The 26,578-nt window shown below is 36.5% G+C and overlaps 4 protein-coding genes across 6 annotated transcripts; 2 read left to right on the top strand and 2 right to left on the bottom strand.

Moving 5' to 3' along the window:
• Positions 1–5,424: 5,424 nt before the first annotated feature.
• LOC149383834 (F-box/kelch-repeat protein At3g06240-like) lies at positions 5,425–8,321 on the bottom strand. 3 transcript variants are annotated; one of them, XM_089628180.1, is made up of 4 exons: positions 8,202–8,321; positions 7,996–8,082; positions 7,842–7,901; positions 5,425–7,307 (listed from the first exon to the last, which is right to left on the bottom strand). In XM_089628180.1, the coding sequence occupies exon 4, from the start codon at positions 7,235–7,237 to the stop codon at positions 6,032–6,034; it is 1,206 nt and encodes a 401-aa protein (XP_089484306.1). In that variant the 5' UTR covers positions 7,238–7,307; positions 7,842–7,901; positions 7,996–8,082; positions 8,202–8,321; the 3' UTR covers positions 5,425–6,031. The 3 variants fall into 3 exon arrangements, with proteins under 3 accessions (XP_089484306.1, XP_089484308.1, XP_089484307.1); XM_089628182.1 differs by lacking the exon at positions 7,996–8,082; XM_089628181.1 differs by lacking the exons at positions 7,996–8,082; positions 8,202–8,321 and having other exon boundaries at positions 7,842–7,978.
• Positions 8,322–11,550: 3,229 nt separating this feature from the next.
• LOC149383833 (uncharacterized) lies at positions 11,551–15,646 on the top strand. Its single transcript, XM_089628755.1, has 3 exons — positions 11,551–11,933; positions 12,038–12,623; positions 14,546–15,646. Exons 1-3 carry the CDS (start codon positions 11,617–11,619, stop codon positions 15,383–15,385), a joined length of 1,743 nt encoding a protein of 580 aa, XP_089484881.1. The 5' UTR covers positions 11,551–11,616; the 3' UTR covers positions 15,386–15,646.
• A 2,885-nt stretch (positions 15,647–18,531) lies between these two features.
• ALDH12A1 (aldehyde dehydrogenase 12A1) lies at positions 18,532–23,328 on the top strand. The gene is made up of 16 exons (XM_089628524.1): positions 18,532–18,832; positions 19,271–19,350; positions 19,469–19,572; positions 19,694–19,761; positions 19,867–19,924; positions 20,006–20,119; positions 20,297–20,380; positions 20,576–20,680; positions 20,794–20,907; positions 21,018–21,149; positions 21,271–21,360; positions 21,626–21,715; positions 21,936–22,145; positions 22,233–22,343; positions 22,456–22,535; positions 23,025–23,328. Exons 1-16 carry the CDS (start codon positions 18,747–18,749, stop codon positions 23,161–23,163), a joined length of 1,665 nt encoding a protein of 554 aa, XP_089484650.1. The 5' UTR covers positions 18,532–18,746; the 3' UTR covers positions 23,164–23,328.
• Positions 23,329–23,348: 20 nt separating this feature from the next.
• Positions 23,349–26,261, bottom strand: TRZ1 (tRNAse Z1). The gene is made up of 8 exons (XM_089628525.1): positions 25,895–26,261; positions 25,084–25,246; positions 24,944–25,014; positions 24,769–24,864; positions 24,523–24,636; positions 23,887–23,955; positions 23,725–23,799; positions 23,349–23,644 (listed from the first exon to the last, which is right to left on the bottom strand). Exons 1-8 carry the CDS (start codon positions 26,147–26,149, stop codon positions 23,570–23,572), a joined length of 918 nt encoding a protein of 305 aa, XP_089484651.1. The 5' UTR covers positions 26,150–26,261; the 3' UTR covers positions 23,349–23,569.
• Between the last annotated feature and the right edge of the window lie 317 nt (positions 26,262–26,578).

Genomic DNA, 26,578 nt, shown 5'->3' with positions numbered 1-26,578 from the left:
GGTTTTAAAAGAAACAACGGGACTTTATTATTACTTTAAAACGGCATAGCCGAGTACCAATACAAGGAGTTCAAAACTGGAAACAGAAACCCGAAAAGAACAAAAAATTACAGAGCACTGGGCCAATCCCTTGCCAAAATCGGCCAAAGAAAAAGACTTAAAACTCAGAGCAGGAAGAAACCCGAAAAGAACAATACAAGGAGTTCAAAACTGGAAACAGAAACCCGAAAAGAACAAAAAATTACAGAGCACTGGGCCAATCCCTTGCCAAAATCGGCCAAAGAAAAAGACTTAAACTCAGAGCAGGAAGAAAAAAGCCACAAAGCTATACAATGATTCAGAGAGTCAATCAAGCTATGGAAGTGCCAGCTCTCATCCTTGAATATAACCTTGTTCCGAGTGTTCCAAATTCCCCATAGACCTGCCAAAATCCCAGTCTTGGCGGCTTCTGCCCTTTTCAAACTAAATCCTGGGGACTCATATAAATTTAGCAGCGACTCTACGGAGGTAGGAATGATAGCGATACCCAAATTCGAGAAGAACCACTGCCACAAATCAGCAGCCACCACACACCTGAGAAAGAGGTGCTCGGCATCTTCGGACGCACTTCGGCAAAGAGGACAGAAACTCGGCGACAGGAACTGATGAGGATTCAATCTTCGGATACGATCCGCTGTGTTTACTCTCTTGATAGCCACCAGCCATGCAAAAAATTGTACCTTATTTGGGGCAGCAGCTTTCCACACAGCGTCGTAGTAAGGAACAGGGGGCCGAGATGCAGCGGGTGAGAGGTCTTCAGCCAGTGATTTTACAGAAAAAAAAAAGTCTTCGTCACCCAGCCACATACGTCTATCTTCGAGGCCTTCCCAAATCTTGAAACCTTCCAAAAGACCTGTCAAACCAGCCGCTTCGCAGGATTCTCTATTCGTCAAAAATCTAGGGAAACCGAAATTCCAATCCACCTGACCAGGAGAATAGAGAGAGGGAGACGCGAACCTATTTATGGGGACGTTTTGAGAGGGGCAAAGTCTCGCCAATAGTGGGAACCGATCTTTCAAGCGTGTATCTCCGCACCAGACATCTTCCCGAAAACGCACGATAGACCCATCAAAGACCTTCCAAGAACATCGGCTGTAAAACAACTCGCGGACGGTCGAGACCGAGCGCCAAGGACTGCGAAAGGAACGATCCTTAGGACCCCCCGGTTCCCATCCGTTAGGAGAAACACCGTAAACTGCAGAAATAACCTTGTGCCACAGCGCGTCTTCTTCAACCGAGAATCGCCACAGCCACTTTGCAAGAAGAGCGTTGTTCTTAACCGTGAGATTGCTGAAACCGAGCCCCCCTTTGTTTTTCGGGAGACAGCAGATGTCCCAACTCACCTCAGCGCGGCACCGTCCATCGTTGTAACATTCCCATAAAAACCGCTTCATAACCTTTTCAATATCGACAACAACCCTCTCCGGCATCTTGAAAATAGACATGAAATAAGAAGGCAACGCAGAGAGAACAGAAAGAATGAGCGTCATCTTTCCCCCCTTTGAGAGAAATCCACGCTTCCAGCCGTCGAGTCTCTTCGCCACCTTAGACACCACCGGATCCCAGAAAGCTTTTCTTCTAGGGCTGTCTCCCAAAGGCAACCCTAGGTAACAAATCGGCCACCTATCTTCTTTGCATCCAAGAGCCCCAGCAAGGGCGGCTGACTCACTGTCCGTGCAGTTAATATTGGGGAAGATGGTAGGTTGGTAATTAGTATGAGGGTATAATAGGTAGAATTTTGTGTATCTCTCATTTGACTTTTTTTTTACTAGTCCTAGTTTGGTAAATTTTTGAAAATAGTAGGAAATTGGAAATGGGCATTAATTTAGTCCTACTTTTGACAATTTTCCTTTTTTAATTAGAAGCAATTAAGAAATTTTGGTTAAAAAAATGATCATAGGTTTGGTCTAATCCGTCAAGGAAAAAGCCCAAATTTACAAACGGCAAACTCACCAACACCATGAATCTGTGTTGATTAGGTTGTCCGTCTATATCTTAGTACGGAAAATTCCATAGATATCTCATTTAAAGAAATATAAAGATTTTTTGAATACCTCGAATTTACAAACACTCTATCAACACCTTATTTTCTTTTATTTTCATATGATTTTAAAAAATATCTATTTTCATATGATTTTAAAAAATATCTAATAAAAACTTTTAAAAAGTTAAATGAAATCGAATAAAATTAAAAAATAAGTTAATAAAAATGTAAACAACAAGAAAAAAAAATATATAAATAGCTTATTTTCAAAATAAAATGAAGCATTTTCAAAATAAGAATACGGAGCGAGGTCTCGAGGAAAAAAATGTTAATGCTAGTTCAGGTAATTTCCACAGCATAGTTCGATCAAACTTGTCATAAATAGTGGGCCTTGTCAATCTCTGTTCAATTTATTGGGCTGGAATCATGTCGGGTTGTGGTTCTCCCTCCTTTTTCAATCTTGTATTTATGATTTTTGGTCATCCTCAGAATTTTTATATTATTTTGTAACAAAATTTATAGCTGATGTTAAAGTATCATGGGATTCCATCTTAAAATCAAGAATTAATTACATTTTTGGCCCCTCGTCTTTGACCTCTTTAACACCTTGGTCCCTGATTAAAAAAACATGCAGTCTTGGCCCATTATGATAGTCATTTTTTCACTTTCAGTCCTTCTGTTAAAAAAACCGTCAAAACAGATGAAAAATGGATCATGTGCGTATCACGTGCCTTTTAAATGATGACAAAATCGTAATTTAATTATAAATTAAAAAACAAATCATATTACAATTAAAATTAATATAATAAAAATAAATAAAAATAAGAATTCTAAAAATAAAAACAAATCATCTTCTTCTTCTTCTTCTTCTTCAGTCACGCGCACCATCAACCGAGCTCGACTGTGTCGCGCGTCCGCCGAGGCCGAGGTAAAGACACCGGGAAAGAGAGAGAGAGCATCTATCAATACCATCTATCAATTTATAATCTTCTAAACCTTGATCAGTCCCAATACTTTAAGCAGTTTAGTCCCACAATATTGTAACAATTCCAAATTAGTGAATAGACAAAAGAAGCAGCAAACTCGAAAACATACTTGAGCTTGGGCGTAGCTTCCTTTAGCTTGAATTCCATCGGAGCCAATGACAAGCGACAGAAACGCGTCGAACCGAGCTTTCCCATCTCTCTCGGCCACCAAAGCTCGTGTCTTTTTCTGCATAGTCACGAAAACATGGCTGTAATATCTCCCTGTCTCTCCTCCAACGAGAAAAAGCACTGGTGGCTCAGCAACAGAAAGGTAAATAAAAATGCAAAAACACGTATATATAAATCGGTGTTTCTATTCCATTTGATTTCGTTATTTGATCGTACTGAATCAAACATTTTGGAATTTTTATTTGGCATCAGATTGTTGACAAGTATTTGAGGGAAGCTCGGAATCTGATCGCGAGCCAAGAGCAGAGCGACATCTTATCGGCTCTGAACCTCATCGATTCGGCTCTGACTCTGTGTCCGAAGCTCGAACAAGCCTTAGAGCTTAAAGCTAGGTCGTCACTATGGACCTCTCTCCGCCGCGTTGGGGTTGGGGTTAGGGTTAGGGTTAGGATTGTGGATGCATTTGAGTGTTCTGAGGAGCGGAGTTTTGTGGGCGTTGTTGGTTCGGAGGTGGAAGAGAGAAGAGTTGGGGTTTGGCTCTGATACCATGCTAAAGTATCATGAAGTTCCATCTTAAAACCAATCGGCAATAAGAGGAGTAACTCATGACCTTTATAAGGAGCAAAAATGATACATCCCCAATCGATATGGGACTTCCTGATAGCTGATTAGTCTTTCTGGTTGCTATTCATGCTTACAAAATTTTGTCCCTTGGTTTTATGAAAGATGGACAAAAGACTGAACGTGACTCAAGCAGTGCAGTGAGTAATCATTCACTTTCAAACAAGAAAATGTTCGTTTAGGAAATAACACAGTTTTGACTATGGCAGAAAATTAATACAGTATGTTACCTAAAGCAATTGCTGATTAGTCTTGAGGTCAAGCAGTTGCTTTAGGCCCCCACTAAATAAAAGCCTAAATTTAATATACTTTAGGCCTAAAATATATATTTTTTAGGTTCAAATATACTAAGTAGTCTAAATAAACATTAAAAAGAGATATAAAAATAAATTTGCTTTAGGCCTCATAAATTTTAGAACCGGGCCTGGATCCGGGGAGAGTTTTTTCTTCGAGCTTCTTCCATGAATCGGCTCTCTTGCTATACACTTGTTGTAAATCCAGCGACCTTGTGATCGCCGCTCTCGTGATCGATCAGTAGTAGCCCCAAAATGAAAAGAGTGTAGCCGCCATTGATTATGAAGTCGCGCCATTGCTTCGACACGCTTTTGTGTCGGATCACGGATTTTGCCGGCAATTTCGGCACAATCTCCGACAGCACTAAGTCTTCCGGCAATGTTTCCAATATTGTATGTAGCCTGTGATTGTGAATTGGAAAATTCTTTTCTTTTCCGCTACCTATCGTTATTTAGTACTGTTAGCTAGTTTCCTTTTGTAGTAATAATTATTAATAGTAGTTTCCATTTATATTTAAGTTGTAACGGTAAATTTTTAAAAACTGGTAATATAGTCTTTCGACCGTTCGACATATGTGAGATATTATAAATAAACAAATCTTATCCATTCGAATGATATGGTTTCCCTTTTTCTTTGAGCTCATTTTCCAGAAACTAATTAGATATGTTATCTGATTAAGAATGGGTCATCTACATGCCATATTTTTATTATTCCGTCCAAAATTTGGATGGAGTTTATGAAAATGGCCATTGATCCCAATATTTTGAAAGTCACTAGAAAAAAATTACAAATCAATGTGCTACAACCAAAAGAAAAGTGCATGAACCACGGTGCAAAAAATAAAAATAAAAGCCTCTTATAAATGACATATTACTTAAATTTGTGTTTATTTTTTCAGACAATATTTAAATTTTAAATCTTAAAATGAAAAATGAAAAATTTGGCAAATATGCATCGTTATCTGTCATTTTAAGACATAGATGAAGACGACAAGCTTGGCAGAGGAAATAGATCTAGAGTAATTTTACTCATAATAGCCCTAACATCTTAAAAATGACAAATTTCTCACACTCTCCACAAAATTCGATAAAACAAGTAGTCCAAAATTCGATAAAACAAGTAGTCCACAACAACTAAAAATCTGAAGAAAAAAAAAATGTTCTCTTCCCTACCAATCAATGAATCGGATTGGTATTACGCGTAATCGTTATATGTCATCAATGATTAATATATAAAAATTAATCATTTATTTATTTATATCAAACAACAAATAGATGGATTATAAAGAGAGAAAAAAAAAAACATGTTACAAATGCAAAATGCTTCTTTTTTTTTTTTGTATAAATTAAATTATGCCCGTCCCAATGGTGGAATCTTGTGATCATTGTAATGCAATCTCTAATTTATAACCCATTACTCAAATCTAAAAACTTGGTTTTTTACTCTGATACAAACATAATACTATAAAGAAATTTGTTGCAATCTCAGAGTAGAAAGCTAGTATGGATTTATCCAGAAGGACATGGAAAGACGGAGACCAACGTGGGAACGTAGTCAACGGCATGAAGGGTCGTCCAGCTCAACTCCGTCGTCGATATCCTTCTGCGGGTCCCACAAAACAAGCTTGCTGTTCCGTTGGGAACGTCTCTGAACCGTCAGAAACCGGTCGCTCCAAACTCTGCAAACACGAGCATCGAACACAAAAAACTTGGGACCAACTAAGCCCATCATGGTCCCCATTTTTGGTCATCACCCAAAGATCATACACGTCATCGAGGTCATCGATAAGAGGCTGTAATCTAGAAATAAATTATAGGATTCAATATATAATCTGAGACATACAATAATGATAGAGAACTGGCTGGTCATACATCAAAAGTATCATCGACCTATCTATATCATCTAATAAATATGAATATCAAAAGTTGGACGATCTATATCAAGGATCTGGAAAGACCGAAACCAAGGTGGGAACATAATCATTGACAATACCGAAGCCCCAAATATGCTCATGTAGTTCCACGAGCTTGAGACAGCTGTCTCCATCGGCGTCTGCCTGCGGGTCCCACAGAACAAGCTCGTCGCTCGGTTTTCGAATTATAAGGAATCGGTCGCTCCAAAATCCGCAAATGTAAGGGCGGAATTCGAACACGAAAAGCTTTGACCAGCGAAATCCGTTTCCCGTGTCGTCGTTCTTTATCATCCCCCACAAATCATTCACGTTCGTCGACACCAGATCCGTGACCATCAAAGCCAATGAGTCCACCTTCCATCTGACGAGTTTGAGCACGAGCAAAGGTTCTCTCCCGTCCACCGAGCGATAATTAGGCGCGTCGATTACGTGTCGCACTTCGAGGTTCCGATACGTGAACGACAAGATCACGAGTTTTGCGCTTCCCATGTTGGGCTTTCTTTGCCGTGCAAGAAAGTGGGACGTTCCGTCGATCGAAACCGGGGAGCAATTCGCTGTATAGATAGTGAACCCGGGGACGGTTTTGAGATCATTCCACGAATCGGCTTTTTTGCTAAACACTTGGAAATTCAGTGCCGGCACCGCGACACTATCGGCGTCGCTCTTCCACGTGTTACTTACTTGCACTACCTTGTGATCGCCGCTCTCATCGTCGAACCCTACGTTCAGAATCAGGGACTCGAAAGAAATTCTCTCTTGGTTGGACCGCGGCGCCTCCGGAAGAAACCGAAATTCTCTCGTGATCGGGTTCCACCATGTCAACGGCTTGTTGAGAAGAACAATCCCGTTAGAGGACCCAACTACTTGGATTGAGTTGAATTGGTTGAATTCTGGAGGTTCTAATACGCTCCGCAAATAAGACATGTCAAACACCTCAACCTCTAGCGGACTAATATTATTTTGAATTTCACGGTCGTCTCTGGAGATGAAAAACAGTTTGTGATATCCTATACTGTAACGCTCTAACCCGTGAATGATAAAGGAGATCTCGGGGGAGGTACGAGCCGTGTGATGGCGAGCGTGAGCTTTCTTCAGATGAGCCCCGTTCGTGATGACTTCGAGCCAGTCCTTTGATACGCATTTGAATCGGATAAGAGATTTTGCCGGCACTTTCGGAAGAATCTCCGATATAACAAGTTCTTCCGGCAATGTCGCAGTGTTTCGACGATTCATTGGTATCTCTGCAACTATTCCTCGAGTTTGATTTCCTCTTCACCGTTTACTCTATATTTGTGGTTACCACCTATGCAGAGGAATGAAACTATTTAGGCACTGTGTTGTCAAATGAAAAAAAAAAAAAAAAAAAAAACCCTGAAATAACAACGAAGTTTGGGTTTTTGGAAATTGAAAGGACATAGTAATAGTTAACACTAAAAATAATTGTAGTTTTGTGCCGTAGCAAGAGAAAGGAAATGTCATTTGTCACTGCTTCGTATATAAAAAAGGAAAGTGAAATGATTGAGAAGTTGAGATAAAACATGAAATGATTGGAGCTCCTATTTACTTGTTTGATGGCAAGAAAGGAAAAAAAAAATGACTAGTCATGCAAGTTTCAAACAACTAACATTCTATGAGATAAGAAAGAACAAGTCATTCTAATTCTAATGTATCCGTAAATAAGAAAACAAAATATCAACTGCTTTTTGGTAAAGTAATACTCAACTTGATTCATTTCATCAACAAACCATATATTCATTTGAAGAAAAGAGAGAAATAAATAAATCAATGAATGCAATAAAAAAAAGGAGCAAATAGTGTTGCATCTGAAAAATCTAACCAAGAACAACAGGAGCCAAGGAGAGCCACACAATTTTCTTCCTGAACTTTAGTCGATCACCTGGAAGGCAAATATTAGAACGATCATTTTTTTTTCTTCTTTCCAATAGCATGCAATTGGAAAGAAATATATAAATTTAATTCCCTAAAATAACCTAAATGAGATACAAGCCACGGATGGTTCAGGATTTGGAGTCGCAGAGACGTAGATTCAGAGTCAAGATGAGAAAATGGAAAAGCTCCTGGGACGAGAGAGAAAAAGTAGTAACAAAATGGAGTGATAGAAGGAAGTTGAAAGTTGAAACGAAGAGGCTTAAAAACTCGAAAAAGAGAGAAGCATAGCTGCGAGGAGAGAGAGTACCTGAACCTGAGTGGCTGAATTAATTAGTGAGCTTCGAACGGAAAGGAAGCACTGCATATATGCGAGGACGGCGAAGGATTTTATGTCGCATGGGTATTTGTGCAACTTACAATTAATCAATTCTATGAAGTTATGAACCATCTACTTTTTATATATTTATTGTAAATTACACGAGTATCTCATTTAGAAGTTGTGTTCCGCCTTATGTTGAAAATTCCGTTAACTTCAATTAACCTTTTTTCTCATGGTTAATTGTTAACGGAAATAAAAAAGTGAACAATTAATTACAACTAATTATTTTAACCGAAAAATGGGCAATTTGTAAATATTTCGTTAGATAACAAACAACTTTACAATAAACTATAATTACTTTTTTCAATTAAGTAATTGTTTGTTATTCTATTAAAATTAACCGTACGATTAATTTTAACCGAAAATTCAATTAAAATTAACCGTACGGTTAATTTAACCGAATAATTTCGATTAAAATTTAAATCAAAATTTTTTCTTTAATCGAATTTTTTTCTTTAGTTCCGTCGAATTTTATATAAAAGTATTTTTGTTTTAATTTTTAGGCTAAATTTTAAAAATATATTATTTATTTATTATATGTCTAATCTAAAATATATACACTTTAATTATTATTATTATTATATATATAAAGGAAATGATTCTCACAAATCACTATTCATTTTACATTACCCATATAATTTTTTTAAATTACATAAATATTCTTTACAACTTACAAAATTACAAAAATACTAAACTACAAAACTTAAAACCCTTAAAACCTATAACATCCTTATTGTTCAAGAAAATTCTAGATATCGGAATTATTTATATATTTTTAGTGTGTCATTTACCGCAGTCTCAGATGCGCCACCGACAATAAGACTGCCTTCCACGCCCTTTGGTCTTGCCCGAAGAGTAAATGGGTGTGGAAGGTGAAGGGTTGGTGGCCCATGATCAAAACGAGCTTCCACAAGGACATGATCGACTTACTCTCCCACGTGAAGGACTCGCTGGATAAGCATGACTCGTGTGGGCCTCTTGGAATCACCAAAATGATGTCATCCACAATAATCAAGCGAGGTCTATGATCGACTCCATCAACTACACGCTTCACCACCTTGAGGAATTCCGCAAAAGCTCGATGCCCTCTCTCCCGGCTCATGTTGGCCCTAGCCAGCCCTATCCACAACAATGACCCTTGTCTGACCCTAGAGTGGTGGCCTTCGTCACCGATGCCGCCTTCTTTGCGAATAGTCGTCATTGCAGCCTCAACGGAGTCTTCTGAACTTCAACATGGCTAGTCTGCGACTCCTTCATCGCCCTGATGAATGCCGCCATCTTCCTCGTAGTTGTTGAAGACCTCGTTACTAAACACAACATCTCAAAGGCCCATCATCTTGGTATCACTCACCTGCATATCCAGGCCGTCTGTGATACCGTCCATAAGCTCCTCATTCGCAGCCAGCTTCCCATCACAAAGGTTGGGAGGGTTCTCGAAGATATTAGAGCTCTTGCATTGGATTTTTCTCTCTTATATATTATTTACATTCCCAGATTATGTAATATGGTTGCGCATGTGCTTGTCAAATTTGCTCTAAATTTTGCTTCAAAAGCTCTGTGGCACAACTATATTCCTCTTATTTTATGGGAGGCCATTTTGGCAGATATGTCTTTTAATTAATAGTCCGTGAGACTACCTTTCAGTAAAAAAAAGTGACATAATTAAGAGTAAAAACACGATATTTATGAAGATTAAATGTACACATATTGATGAAAATGCCTTCTTTAAATCGAGGTTTAAAATGTCGAGAAATGTCTCCGTTTTGTCGATGAAATTTTTTGCTTTTTGGAGGATGTCGGACTGATTCGAGCATGTTGTTTGTTTTGCCGGAAAATGTCGCCGAAATGTCGTCGTTCTGTCGGCATCGTGCCGCAAAAATGTCGAGGTTGTCGCGTTTCGGTCGGAGTTGCAGAGATGATTCGCGCGATGTCGACGAGATTTCCGTCACGCCGTCCAAAAGCCGACCACCATAGTGCAGATTCAACTTTATTTCGGTGATTTCGGTAGAAGTTTGCCGTCTTTCCCATTGTATTTCGTCCAGATCTGCAAAGGACCAGAGAAAGGGAAGAAAAAAAGAAAAAGGTGGGGAGAGGGCGTGAGGCAATGGGGAGGAGTCCTAATGCCCTAATAGGGCAAAGAAAGGCAAAAGTGTGGTAAAACATGGGCCCAATAAATTGCTTTTAAAACAAAAGCCCAATGATTTGTGTGCTTTGTTTCAATAAATATATATACATATAAAGAATTATTTATTTTAGATAAATTTAGGTTATATATAAAAATATTTTTTAAAAATTAAATTTTACAATATTGTTTTCGTCGATATTTTCATATTTATCGAAATTTCCGTGGATATTTTATTATCAAATTTTCACATTATTTTCGTCCGTCTCTACGATTTTTTATTTTTGAGATCGGCACAAAACATTGCTTTAAATTGATGAAAGACGTGTGAATCATGGAGAGGGTGAGAGAGAGAGAGTAAAAAAAGGCATACATATCTTTAACATACTATAAAAGAGCGTATGTTAATACGTTTCGTAAGTTTTTTTGCGTTTTTAGAAGCCACGTGGCAAAGATTTATCTGGCGTTTTTTTTAGTTGAGATATTCAATGCACATGCTTGCATTAAATGCTCACTGGTTTTTCTCACCGATTTAGTTAATTAGCATATATATATAGTTGTATAATATGGCTGACACCTCATTTTTGTAAACATAATTACATATATGTATAGAGAATATAATAATGATTTCCCTTTTTTCAAGACAGTAAAATGTCATCATATAAAAAATAACATCTAAGTAACATGTTAGAGTTTAGAGTTTAAAAGTAAACAGTAGTAAACTTATTAATCAATCTTAATTAGATTTTAAATTTTTAATCCAATTTCTATACTAACTACATTTCAATATTTATATATATATATATTCCATGAAAATATCTACAAAAAAAAAAGTCAGGGCATAGATTTAAAAACTTTTAATATTTCGTCATTTCTTATTTATAAAAAAATATAAGTGTAATAAAAATTTTATAATTCTCTTTTATTATGTATCTGTATAAATTTAATTTAAAATTATTAGTAGTTTATTATTAGTAGTTTAGTTTTCACATTTATAAAAAATAATATTCAAGTTATTCAAATTTTCATTACTGTGTCTTCTTTTATTATGTTTGTATTATATTTTATTATCTATTCCTAATACTATATCAATAAAAATAAATATCTAAAATATATGCATGGTCATGCGGGGCATGACCTGAGAACTAGTAAAAAAAAAAGGATGAAAATGAGAAGTGGATAAAATAATAAAAATGGTGTTGGTTAAGAATTAGAATTAAGATGGCAAAGCCCAACTTCGGCGAGAAACAAGTGTGGGGGACATGGGAGGACCTCCTTCTCGCCTTCGCCGTCAGCCACCACGGCACCGCCAACTGGGACTCCGTCGCCGCCGACCTCCGCAAACGCGCCGCCGCGTCCTCTCTCCTCACTCCTCTCTCCTGCAAGCAAAAATTCCACGACCTTCGTCGCCGTTTCTCCGCGTCCGACGCCGTTTCGAAGGAAGGACCTCCGGCCTCTGTCCCCTTCCTCGACGAGCTCAGGCGTCTCCGAATCGACGAGCTCCGTCGCGAAGTCCACCGCTACGACGTCTCTATCGTGTATGTATGACCAGAAAAAGAAAACCACTCGAGATCTGAACGAACGAACACGTTTTTTTTTCTTCTTCTAGGTTTTTATTTTTTTTAATTATTTTTGGTTTTAGATCGTTGGAGACGAAGGTCGTGAGACTGAAAGAGGAGAGAGACCAGAGTCTGAGACCGATCGACGAGAGCGCGAAGAAACCAGATCTAGAGAGAGAGGAAGAAGCTGTTAAGCCGGGAAATGAGTCGTCGCTGGAGAATAAGGCCTCCGGCGAGGGCTCGGTACACGACGAGCGATCGGAGAACGAGTCGAACTCGTCGGATCTCAAGATCGGAGGCGCGAATACGGCGGAGAAGGAGCCGGACCGGACTGAACCGGTCGGCGATGAGAAACCGCGGGAGGAATCTTCCGGCGGAAGCTCCGAAACGACGGCCAAAGGATCAGCGGCGGCGGATTCGAAGCCGGAGAAAGCGGGACCGGAGAAACTCAGCGGCGAATCGGAAGAGGAAGGTACGAAGGAGGTTTGGAGCGGAGAGGTTCAAAGCTCGAGGAGCGAGAGCGAACAGGCCGAACCGGAGGGAGAAGATCGGTCGGTGGAGATCAAGCGGGCCCACCGCAATGTTGAATCTGAACCGTTGGTTGGTTTTCTCGAGATCCTACGGTCTCATAAGTTTGGCTCATTTTTCGAGCGCCGGCAAGAGATGCAGGTAAATAAAAACCAAAATAAAATGTCAATAAAAAATTAAGGAATTAAACTAAGTAGCTAAACCAGATAAAATATTCAAAGCTCAAACTTCATTTAGCTTAAATTATTTTTATATATGACTACAACGTAAAATTACTTTCAGGATTACGAGTGTTATATATATATATATATATATATATATAGATTGCTCTTTCTATTTTTAGTTAATATTAAGTTTTATTCTATGATTAGAGATACTAAAAAAGTAGTTGCAAACATGTATACTTGTTACTAATTGAGGCTATTAACATGATCTCATTTTTGGAATGAAAAAAAAATGTCAAGTCATTTTTGTTGGAATTAGTTTTACTTTTTAGTTTGATTCGCTCGTTATTTTCAATGTAAAAAAATGAAATATGGATATGGTAATCCGTTATGTGTTTAACTATTTATCATGTTAATGCATTTTAAAATTGCGCCATTGGATTTTTTATTTTTTTTTGTTAACAAAAACTAGTTTTATTAGGTTTCCAATTAGAAGAAAGAAAAAAAATGACCAAGAAAACACATAATGGATATAGTAATCCGTTATGTGTTTAACTATTTATCATGTCAATGCATTTTAAAATTGCGCCGTTGGACTAGTTTTATTAGGTTTCCAATTAGAAGAAAGAAATTAAAATGAGCAAGAAAACTAATAAATAAGTTAATTAAGAATGTTTCTGCCCAGTCTATTTGATTAAATACACGTCAATGATATTGTACCGTTTGTGTCACAGTTTGCTCGGTACAGCTATGAAACCAAACCACAAATAAATTTTGTTTGGTAATGGCCAACACCAAGGAAAATAAGGGGTCGTTTGGTTTAGTTTTCTAAACTCGTTTTCTGTTTTTAAATTCTGTTTTCTGATTCTAATTTTTAAATTTAAAAAACAGATTTAGAATTACGTTTCAGAATATTTTAAATGTTGTTTGATTATGTTTTCCAATTGTATAGAGATAAAATATAAAACAATTTTTCATTGTTTTCTGTTTTCTAAACAAATTTCAAAGAAAACAGAAACATGATTCTAAATCTGTTTTCCGAATTTATAACCAAACAAGTTTTCTAAAACTGTTTTATAGAATTTATAATCAGAAAACAGAAAACGGTTTTGGAAAAGTTAACCAAACAGCCCCTAAGTTTTCAAAAAACAACAATGGAAAATAAAAGTTCTAAAAAGACTAATATTTATTGACGTTGTACCTCGCCGCGTCCTTCGATTGCGTAAAAGCAAATTTATTTGTGGAAGTATTTGACATTTTTGTGGATTGTGGAGCCACGATAATAATAGTAATTATTTAAATATAACATAAAGAACGAAGCTATGATTGGACGGTTTAAGTAATTAAGCTTAGTTGCATTTCCTAAATAAAAAATAAAAATATTAAGCTGCATTGATATGGTAATTTATTAGATGCACAATCAATAAATAGCTATAAAAAAAAAAAATAATAATAATAATGTACAAAATAACAATTTGAAACTAATTATTCAGTAAAATAGTCAAAGTTTCAAATTTTTTTGATATTAAGATTAAATTTTTTGACAATTATTATAAGTAATTTATCATTTTCAAAAATATTAATCTTAAGATTAATTTTATTTTTATAATTTGATCACTGCACGTTTTGGTTATTTTTCTAATCATAGATAAAACTTGGCTATTTTGTATATCCTTGACTTTAAATCTGCCAAATCATCCATAAAAATAAGAACTGAACACCCCATCAGCTTATACCACAATTTGAATTTTTTCTTATTAAAAAAAAAAAAAAATCCTTAAAACTAGATGTTAGTAGTGCAATTATTTCAACCAAATTTAATGCAGAAACTCGCAATTCACGTAGGTAAAGTTACTAACTCTCAACTTTTGGTCACCCTGTTGATCTAAAACATTTCAGGAAACCCCTAGATACAACACCATGATCAGACGACACGTGGACTTCGAAACCATCCGAACCCGGGCCGAGAACGGCCGATATTCGAACTGCGAGAGCGAGTTCTTCCGCGACCTCTTGCTCGTTTTCAGCAACACCGTCGTCTTCTTCGGAAAAAAGTCGCCGGAATCCGCCGCCGCCGCGGTGCTCCGACCGCTGGTCCGGAAGGAAATGACCGCCCAAAGCACCACCACCACGACAACAACAACAACAACAACGACAATGACGACGAACGAGCAAAAAGAAGAAGAAGAAGAAGAAGAAGAAGAAGAAGAAGAAGAAGAAGAAGAAGAAGAAAAAACGCCGGATTTGAAGCCCGACCCGCCGGCAAAGGCTCCGGCGGCGTCGCTGGCAAGGAAGCCGAAGATCTCGGTCCCGATGAACGCTTGTCGGAAGCGAAGCTCGGTCGCTTCGAGGACAGCCGTGCCGGAGCCAAAATCCGGCGGGGTGAGCTGGAAGAAGGGCGAAAAGGCGGCGGCGGAGACAGAGCTCCTCGAGGAGAAGGGAAGAAAAGATAGAGCGAGGACGGGCACGAGAAGCAAGAAGAGCAACAACGAGAGCTCGGAGAAAGAGAAGAGCGGAGGAAAGAAGCGGAGCGCCACGGATTTCCTCAACCGGATCAAGCGCGGCTCGGCCGAGTCGTCGTCAAAACCCGGCGCCGGAATCCGGCAGAAGAAAGGGGCGGCCAAGGAGCAGGACAGTCCGGCGAGGAGGGCCGCCGGAAGGCCGGCGAAGAAGTCGCCGGTGAAGAAGAGGAGTCGGCCGGGCAGTGAGGCCGGTCCGAGGAAGCGGGCGCGGAAATGAAGGGTTGTGTTTAGTGATGGGTGATTATTTAGGAATAGTTTAGTTGGTTTTAAGCGTCGGTAATAGTTTTTTATAGTGGAGTTATGGTTTACCTTGTTTTGGGTTAGTGTTAGTAAAACTTGGTTTGTTTTTATGGGTTTTAACTTTTAAGTTTGGGGGGTGAAATCATCACTAAAAGCCTTTTTTTTTTTTTTTTTTTTTTTAGTGTTTTGATGTTCAACTCCAACTCATCCCCATAATTTTCATTGGCAATTAATGTAATTAATGTAAATGTCCTTGGTTCTACTTCTATTCATCTTGGGTTACCTATAATCTTCTCTTTTAACTTCGGATTGGTACAAATTTTATTAAAAATGATAGTCTACGTAAACGAATTTTTAATATATAATAAAAATTGGATTTGTATCCAAATTTCTATGATATAAAACCCCAGATTTATAATAATAAAGAAGAGACATTACCCTAGTTATCTTTGTATAAAAGTTGTATCAGACAGTACTTTAGTTTAATTATGATTTGTATTCTGATAATATCTCATTCGTATTCAAGAATACCTCTACAGTTTATCTCTTTTATACGTGTTTCAAGTCTGAAATTTTCCTAAGTATTAAAAAAAAAAATTCTGATAATATGCCACCAATTTTCATCATTATTCTGATAATACGTTATTTTCTTCCAAAAATACCTCGTTTTGCAGTTTTTCTCATATCTTATATTTGTTTCAAGTCATTTCACCATATTCAAAATTTTAAAAAAAGCGATTAGAGTAAGAAAAAAAAAAGAAATAAATAAAAATCTTTATTTTATTTTATTTTCATATGTGCATTATTCTTATTATTTAATAGGATAGAAAATGCCTTTTTTTTGTCTCTTATCCAAGACCTCAGATTCTGTAAGGTACTAAATTATCCTTAAAAAAAAAACATTCTCAAATAGCCTTATTAGTAGTCTTTGAAAGCTCTTTTCAAGTTGCCCCTTGATAGCACTCACCAAATTATTCGAGTTATCCGAGTTAGTAGTAGCAATCTTTGAATTTCTCAAGTTAGGCCTTGTCAAACTATCGGAATTATTGTTTTGAGTACTTTAATTGTATTTTGTAGTGGGACATAGCAGTGCATTTGGATTTTGGACCGGTGTTATGGTTGGATTTGGATCACACTTTTTTCTTTTTCTTTTTTGTATAAAGAAGAATAAAAAAAATTACGTAAAATGATATTATCCTATAACAATTTATAAAAACAATAATAATAAAGAAAAAGATTCTCTAAATATTAATAGGATGATATATATCATCTCTCGGGCTAATTTGGATCACATTTTAGAGAACATTTTAGCGGTTAACTTATCGTTCTCTAACTTTGTTGATTTTGCTAATTGAATTATGTCTCAAAGATTAAAGTTAGCTTGTGTAAAAAAAAATCCAATACACCATTATTTTTGTTAGGAATTTGAAACCTGTTAATTAAATACTAAAAGTTGGAAAATACTATCTTTGTTTATGCTTATCCGAATATCATCGACACGTAAAACTGGCCATATGAAACCCGGAAAATGGGATTCCCTGGTCCCGTCTCATATTTTGCGGGAAATGAGACTCCCGAAACCGTAAAAAATGGTACCGGGAAATCTCGGAACCATTTTGCACGGTACCGGGAATTCCCGGTACCATATTTCGCGGTTCCGGGATTCCCATATCTCTCATATTTATTTTTTTTTTCATTTTATTTTAAATATGAATGCACTTAAAAATAAATAAAAAAAAATTCATATATTTTCAATTAAAAAATACAATTGAAAAAATGTGGTACTAAATGATACAATTTAAAAAAATGTGGTACTAAATGATACTAAACGGGGATCCAAGTTCCGTCTCATTTCCCGGATGGTTCTGGGACAAAATTTTCGGTATCACATTTCATAATATGATTTTTTTTTTCATTTATCATATGGTACCAATAATACGGAAAACGGGATCCCACGGGATCTCATATGGCCACCTTTATCGACACGTATGCAACTTCAAAGCATAATCCACAAATTATGCCTAAGATTCTTCACAACTATCTTCCATTTCATGACCTATTTAATTGTTCTTAATTAAGTCGTTCTTATCAAAAGAGCTATGCAATGCCAACTGTGCACGTACTTGTTTGCGTATTTTATTTCCCAACGTACACACTACACAAGTAATAGAGCCCCATTTTCTAGACCCACTAACTAGGAACAAAATTATAAATAAATTCTTATGTGTAATATATTAAAATTGAATTTTTATTATATTTTTAGATAGAAATGTCCCTTCAAATATTTGGCTTTAAATGGAGTTCGAATTTTGGTATGATTCACTTGCATGGCTTTGTTACCTTAGTCAAAATATTAATTGATTCGATGAACATGAGCATGACAATCCAATTTCAAAAGAGAAGAAAACACGAACACGTGACAATTGTTATAAGGAAAATATCAACAGTATCCTTTCAGTTTAATCGAAATGCACGATTTATACTCTCAGTTTTTAGAAATATTAGACATACCATTTCAGTTTAATATAAATGACATATGTCTTCCCTAAAAATATGTTATATTTCAAATACCACCATTTTCGTTTATTTTTTTACAAAAATAATTTGAATTCTCCAAAATACCCTTAATGAAATAATTTTTTATTTTTTTATATTATATATAAAAAATGTAAATTAAAAACTTTCTTTATAAAAAAGTTAAGGATTTTTATTTATAAAAGAAGTTTTAATTTTTTTTTAATAAATTGTAAATAAATATTTATTTTATTAGGGGTATTTTGGTGAATTCAACGAAAATAGTGGTATTTGAAATATAACATATTTTTAAAGGAGATATATGTCATTTATATTAAACTGAAAAGATATGTATGATATTTCTAAAAACTTGTGGTATAAATAACGTATTTCAATTAAAATTAAAAAATACAGTTGATATTTTCCCTTATTATAAATCAATTAAAATTTAAAAGTACAATGATGATTATGGTTACGGGTTTTTTCATTTCTTTTTAATTTTTTTTATTATATCATGAGTCATGACATGACTCATCAGTCATCAATCTTCTCGCAAATGATACAAAACTAAGTGCACGTCATACTTTTGGGATGCGTATAGAAACGAATATTATCAATAAACAATTAGAGATTTCATTACCGAAACAAAAAACTTTAAAAGGAAAAAAAAAAAAAAAATCATTTCGCCACTGATGTGCTCTTTCAGAATTGGGCAGGAAAAAGAGAAACAAACGAGGCTTGTTTTGATTTGATTCGCATCCTCTTCCCATTTCTTCACTCTAATATCAAGTTTTTTTTTTCTTTCTTGCGATTAACGACACACCATGAACAAGCTTGTAGCTTGTGGTCGATTGAGTACCAGAGGGACTTCGAAGGCCCTGAGTTTCCTCTCTTCATTCAATCTCTCAAGGTATGTATATATAGATATATATATATATATACATATGTATACACGTATCGTTTTCTTGTCTTTCTTATTGTTCGGAGATAGGTAAACATTGCTTCTTGTGCTCGGTTTCATAAACACTGTTCTGTTTGGCTATTCTGGTTTTGTGGTCTAAATGACTGTGTTGATCTTATGATATCAATCTTTTTATGTTATTTGAAAATTAGTACCATATTACATAAATGTCATAGGATTGATGGTTGATCAAGGATTTTTTTTATGTATGTAGATTTTAGTTTAGAATTTAAACTATCATAAATTGCTGTTGGATTGGTTGTGGGAGAAAAAAGTGCCACACAAAATTAGAGGATATCACTATTCTTGGGTTTGAATTTGGTTCTTTTGGTCCTTTCTTGTGAAACTTCAAGTTTGGTGGTTCACATTTGTGTGTTATTTTGGCAGATCAGTTCACTCTATATCTTTTGCTACTGTAGAAGCTGAAGAGATTTCGGGCTCACAACCCGCCGAAGTACACAACTTGGGTAGGTTTTTTAGCCATTAAAGCGACCAAAATTGTTCCACTCAAGGATTTTCGATCCTGATTTTGATTTAGAATAACGATGTAGCTCCGGCTGAAATTGAAACTCTGTTTGGTTTCAGTGCAGGGTAAATGGACAAGATCGCAGAGTTGGAACACCATTGTGGATCCGTTGAACGGCGAACCGTTTATCAATGTCGCCGAGATTGATGAACAAGGAATTAAGGTACATCTAGTTATTTTTTTTCCTTTCCTGGGGATTTTTGGGCTGATAGTTTGAAGGGTTGGTGAATCTGCTTTTTTATAGATATTTTTACTGTTTGAAACTTTTTTTTTTTTTTTCGTAGCCTTTTGTGGAGAGTTTGTCGAAGTGTCCCAAACATGGTTTGCACAATCCCTTTAAAGACCCAGAAAGGTTCGCATTTGATGTCCATTAATATTGCACATTGGATATCATTACGAAGAACAAGATGATCATAGCTAGGTCTCTAACTAAATGAGCTCTACATTTTTTTTGCAGGTATCTTTTATATGGAGATATATCTGCGAAAGCAGCGCACACGCTTTCCATTCCAAAGGTAACGCTTTCAAAAGAGAAGGAGTGGCTAATTAAGTAACTCTTAAATTCCCTTGATGTCGTTTTGCTTTGCGTCTTTCAGGTTTCAGATTTCTTCACGAGATTAATACAAAGGGTTTCTCCGAAGAGTTACCAGCAAGCTTATGCGGAAGTTTATGTTACTCAAAAGTTTTTTGAAAATTTCTCTGGTGACCAGGTATGTCTTATCAAACGAACTCATTTTCACTCCGGCGCTTCAGTACAGAAGCTATGAGTGACGGAGAATGGGCACACTTTCCCACTCAATGTTCGAAGTTTCTTCATAATATCAGAGGCTGCTTAACCCTCTCTACGGTTTTTATTGACCTTTTTCGACATCTGGAATTTTTCGCAGGTTCGTTTTCTTGCAAGGTCTTTTGGAGTACCGGGGAATCATCTTGGACAACAAAGTCATGGTTTCCGTTGGCCTTATGGTCCCGTAAGAAATTATTTCTATGTCTCGACAAAAATGAAATGCTTAATAAACTCTGTAAACAACCATGTATTCACCGGGTCCTGTCTTTGTTCAGTTTTATGCATGAATTACTAAACAGATAAATATGTATTATGTATTATAATTTTCGTGATAAGTTATTGCTCTATGGAATTTGAATATTTAAGAACCTGTTTTCAGGTCTCCATCATCACTCCATTCAACTTTCCGCTAGAAATTCCCGTATTGCAGTTGATGGGCGCGCTTTATATGGGCAACAAACCGCTTCTCAAAGTCGACAGCAAGGTAATAATCCAGCGATGAGAGGCACGATGTTCGTGAATGGGGGTTATTAAGTTAGCATTGTTATGGACAAACTTTTGGATTTAATTTTATTAATCTCTTTCGGGAGTTTGTAGGTAAGCCTTGTTATGGACCAAATGCTGAGGTTGCTTCATCACTGTGGCTTACCTATAGAAGATGTTGACTTCATTAATTCCGATGGAAAGACGATGAACAAGCTACTACTGGAGGTTGGCTCACGAAATTAATATATGTTAAAAAATCAGAAAAGAAATGATGATTTTTGCTTCATTTGGCAAGCCATCCTAAATTATTCCCTTTTTCTTGTGTTATTTGACAGGCAAATCCGAGAATGACACTCTTCACGGGGAGCTCGAGAGTGGCAGATAAATTGGCTGTTGATCTAAAGGGTCGTATTAAGTTAGAAGACGCAGGGTTCGATTGGAAAATCTTGGGTCCGGATGTGCAAGAGGTTTTCTATCTAGCAATTCGCTGCCATAAAAACGCAACTTGTGTTATTATAGAATTAAAAATAATTATTTTAGAAGATAGAATGAAGAATAATTATAATGCATTTTTTTCGTGCCCGGTAGGAGGATTATGTAGCGTGGGTTTGCGATCAGGATGCTTATGCGTGCACTGGTCAAAAGTGCTCGGCACAATCAATTCTCTTCATGCACGAGGTTAGATCATCGGCTCTATTAAAGAATAAGTCCTTGGAATATGAATATGTACTGTGCTAAATTACATTTATTTTTGTTTTCAAATTTGAGAAACTCGTAGATAACAAAAGGCATTCTATGTTGTAAATTTATTACAACTTTAAGCATTTCGTTGGATTAATTCTTATGTAATTTGAAACTTAGAGCTTCCAATTGTATTTTTTTATCAGTTGACCAAGCTCTGACATCCTGTATCTTGCCTCTTCAATTTCTCCTCTGTGTACAGAACTGGAAACAAACTTCACTTTTGTCTAAAATCCAAGAACTCGCCAAAAGAAGGAAGCTAGAGGATCTGACTGTTGGTCCCGTCCTTACGGTAATGTTTCTGCTAATCTTTTTGGCTCATATTTATTCTTCTGAGAGATTGTTGGATCAAGTCTAAGAGGGTTCCCATAAGATTTAGTTTGATCTAATCTATACGAAAAAGAAGAAAAAAAAAAACTTGGTAAATTCTATTTACGAATTTCTCACTTTAAAAACCATCCAAGCAGATTGACTTTTTTTTTTCCTTAACTTTTTTTGGGGGGGGTTTATAGGTTACAACCGAGGCGATGCTTGAACACATCAAGAAATTGCTTCAGATACCCGGTTCAAAGCTACTCTTTGGGGGGGAACCATTGCAAAATCACACCATTCCAGCAATCTACGGAGCACTTAAACCAACAGCTGTCTTTGTTCCAATAGAAGAGATAGTGAAGAAAGAAAATTACGGCCTCGTAACCACGGAAATTTTTGGGCCATTCCAGGTAGAAAAGGGTGAAATAGCAGCCAGTAAAAGCTCTTGATTATGACTCAATTTTTATTATTATTGTTTATTATTGTTTTATGATTAGATTATTACGGAGTACAAGAGAGATCAACTTCCGGTGGTGTTGGAAGCCTTAGAGAAGATGCACGCCCATTTGACCGCTGCTGTAGTTTCCAACGATCCTCACTTTTTGCAGGCCAGTCTTTATTTCATTATTTTCTTTAAAAATTTTTTTACCAAAGCATAATTCATTAGGTTATTGTATAGTGACAATCTGATTCTCTTTTTTTCCTGCTGACGATTCGCAGGAGGTTATCGGTAACTCGGTGAATGGGACGACATATGCCGGACTTAGGGCTAGAACAACTGGAGCTCCTCAAAATCATTGGTTAGCCCTATTATTATTACGAGACAATTAGACCAGTAATCCAATAGCCCATCGTATTTTTAAAAAATAGTCAAAATTTTATTTTATTAAGAAAATAGCCAACTAGGCCGAAGTAAATTAAATGAACTGTTTTTAGTTAATTGAATTTACTTCGGTCTGATGGACTATTTTTTTAATAAAATGAAACTTTGATTAGAATGTTAATAGAAGCTAAAGATTGGCTAGTTGTAACAAATGCTTATATTATTATTATTACTATTATAAAACCGTGGTGCCCGGGTTAGACCCGACTAAAACCCACGAGTGACATTATCAACCGAGAGACTACCCTAGTGGCCCCGATTACTGCGTCTGGTGGGAATTGATCCGGGGACTAACAAGGTCTCAAGAATTGCTCTTGCTACTAGATCAACCCCTTGGTGTTAGCCCTGTTATTATTATTCAGCTGTGTCTCGTTCTAACTGTATCAAAACACTGGATTTGTGACAGGTTTGGACCGGCCGGGGACCCGAGGGGTGCCGGGATCGGAACCCCGGAAGCAATAAAGTTGGTGTGGTCTTGCCACAGGGAAATCATCTACGACTTGGGTCCTCTTCCCAAGAACTGGCAAGTTCCACCTTCTACTTGAAACAGAGAGCCATGTTGAACTTAGAAAAATACACTGATGAGTGTTAGGAATATTATTTTACCTGGGTTTTTAACTCACCCACATATCTCAGATTGTAGTTTTCTCGAGAATAATAAAGTTGGGGGATTTTATTTTGACATTATTTTATTAGATCTTTGAAATGCCTCTCTACCATTGCAAATGAATAAACAAAAAAAAAATCTGTTATAAATAGTGAAATAATTAAAGATCTCGCACACATTTTTAATGGTTTAGTTTACAAAAAAAGCTCAATTGTAATTGCAAGCTTGCCTATGTCTGCCAAACCCTTCTGGGTGACTTTCGATTCAAAGCTCGATAGTTTTTCCATCCGAAGAAAGAACGAACGAATCTTTTTGGCCAAGTAACGAATGCCCTATTCCACTCGTTAGAGGCCTTCTGTGAGGGCAAAAACCCGTCCAGCTAAAGGCGGAGGTATTGCTGAAACAGCTTCTTCCACTTCCTGCCAAATTGGTAGCGAAGACTTGATGATGGAATGTAAACGAAATCTATTTCTAAATAGAAGAGAAAAGATAAAGGTACCTTCGCGGAGTATCGAGCTGAGAAGTGAATCAGAAGAATCGCTTTGTTCTCAAACTTTTCCGAGTGATGTAAGATCTGGAAAGATCAGAACAAGGAATAAGCCTAATGAATCAACACATCACCCCAAAAAATTTGAAGATATCTTATGAACTTAAAACTCACCTCATACAGATGAGTGTGGCCGTATTCTCTAGCATGCTCCACTGTAACTGTGTCGTCGATGAACGTACTCTATGCCATAAATAAATAATTCAAACTCAATAACCTTTTAATTTTATAAAAGAAACTAACTGAATTATATTATAAAGTTACTAAATAAAAGTTTTAAACGATTTTACATTTTAGTCACTTTATTTTAGTGATACTTTTTAAAATTATAATTAGTTGGTTGAGTTTGTAAATGTGTTTTAAGTTCTTCCAGAAAGAAAAATTCCAAGTTGTTAAGTTGTGAATTTCATAAGGAAAAAAATGTTAAATACTATTTTTGGAAAAAGGCCTAAGATGCTACAAAATCAATAGTTTGCGGACCATTTTTCTCAAAAAATCAGCTTATGGACCAAAATGCCACACACATAATAGTTTAGGAGGGACTATTTGCATGAAAAATTAAAATGTTCCGTTATTTTTAGCCATTTATAACCCAACCTTACAAAGAAATGAGTCGTTTAATCTATCTTGGCTTACTCATAAAATATAACTAGAATGATCTATTGTCATGAGAGTGAGCTTTCAGAAATACTAGGAAAGAAAAATGTACAAGAACTAGAAACAAAAAGAAACAAGAATATCAGAACCCACCTCCATAACGAGAACCTTCGCCCGTAAAACATCAACGTTACTATCATCGAGTATGAAGTCAGATGTGGTATCCCCCGTAAAAGCAACTAGAGATTCTGTCACCGTGTTTGTGATCTGCAGAGAAATAATATATATATATATATATATATATATATATATATATATATATATATATATAGATTAAAACCCACTTAACGAAACAACCCTTTGACTTGAACGGAGTAATTTTTTTTTAACATGACAGACCTCCACACCTGATGATTTCAAGCTCTTGATCTCGTTTGAAGAAAGACCGATGTACTCAGGCTTGAGTTTCTGCTTCTTAGAGTAAACTACATAACCCTACTTCGTAAACCCAAATATCATGCTCGGCTAGTGAAACTCGAAGGCCACATAAAGAAAGAGCCAAGAGTTGGTTTACCTGGCTCGGAATGCAATGGGACGTTTTGAAAGCCCTAACTTTGAGATCTCTTCTTACGTAATACTCTTCTCCTGATCACACAGAAACCCCGTAAACTCGATTCGAGATTACAAATATTATTGGTTTGGACAAACACTTACCGATGTCCAAGCCGATTAGATTGTGCTTTAGCTCCGATTGATCCATTTTTCGGTGCACCTCGAAGAGCTTTTCCACGTCTTCTTTTATGCATGTGGGTACGAAAACGGTCGGGGGTTTCATGCTATATAGCCCGCGAGTCGCAACATACATCGGCAATCCTCCCTGGTCATAGGTTATCCCATATGTAATTCAATAAATAAATAAAAATTATTGATATATTAATTTTGGGGAAAGTAAAGAGTAAAGTACAATGAACTGTATTAGGAATACTTGGTTCTTGCATTGTCTCCTGTGTTTCAGAAGTGCATTAATACTTCATCTTAGGTTCAATTCAAATGAGAACACTAAATAGCACTGACAAAATTCGATGACAAGCTCCGAAGCTTCCTTCTATGAAGATTGATTATATTCCCTGTTCAAGAGCTCTAAAACCAACCTTACACCATCACTACATTTAAAAGCTCTAAAAGCTTATTGATCTCCAAATAAAAAAAATTCGAGAATATAGTTCACTTAAAGAGTTTCTGAAACTAGAATCACTCAAAAAAAAAAAAAAAGACTTACCAACACAAGAGCCATGAAAACCTAATTCCAATTTTCCCCCCCTATAGGTACTAAGAAATCCATACGAGTCTCAAGTTTCAATCTACCATCTCTCAATCAAACAGCAAGCTAAGTAACGACTCAAGCTCAAATCCAATTCCAGTTACACGTCAGCAAAACATAGGTTGAAACGCACACCAGAAGCAAATCAAATAAACAAGAGAAACGAAACAGAAAAAAAAAAAAAAAAAAAAAAAAAGAGGTTACGATGTGGTCCATATGGGCATGGGAGATGAAGAGGAAGTCCTGAGAAATGGCTCGCTGAGGACACCGTCCGATATCGAAGGCCAAGTTGAGGCTGGGCAATATAATGCAAGTCTCGTGCCCGCCGATCGAAACACCTTCTATTTTCAGTCCTTCCACGGTCAACCCTCTGTTCTTCCGAGAAGAAGCTTCTCGTGGCTCCGACGAATTCGTCGGCGACGATGGCTCTGAGGCTTTGGTTCCTCTGCTTCCCGCCATTGCTGGACCGTGGAGTGAAACAAACAAAAAACGATCTCGGAGACCTCTTCTCTTCCTAATTCATATAATTTGGGATAATTTACAGAATTGCCCTTCAACTTTGACGCTCGTAACGGTCTTACCCCGTTTCAAAAGTCTCATCCATGCTCATATAATTATGCATTCGTGTAATTGTAAACCTTTTGTTAAAATATCGTCAAAGGCGAAAATCACTTTTCAGAGTTCAGACACGTAATTTTTGTTTAGAGAAAATTAGCTTGCATTTATAAAAAGTCAGTTTTAATTCTATACCATCATCTCATTTTTATTTTCTTTTTCATTTATTTTTTCAGTCCAAAACATCAAAATTACTTATATGCCCATCATTTTAACCTTTTTTTTTTTAATTAAAAATAAAATAGAAAACTTGAAAACTTCGGAGAACCCAAA

Source organism: Urtica dioica, chromosome 10, assembly GCF_054948205.1.
Source record: "Urtica dioica subsp. dioica isolate 48M chromosome 10, U.dioica_male_clone48M_v1_H2, whole genome shotgun sequence".
Classification (NCBI taxonomy): domain Eukaryota; kingdom Viridiplantae; phylum Streptophyta; class Magnoliopsida; order Rosales; family Urticaceae; genus Urtica; species Urtica dioica.
Note: the sequence above shows the minus strand (reverse complement) of the source record. Positions and strands in the feature narration are given on the sequence as shown.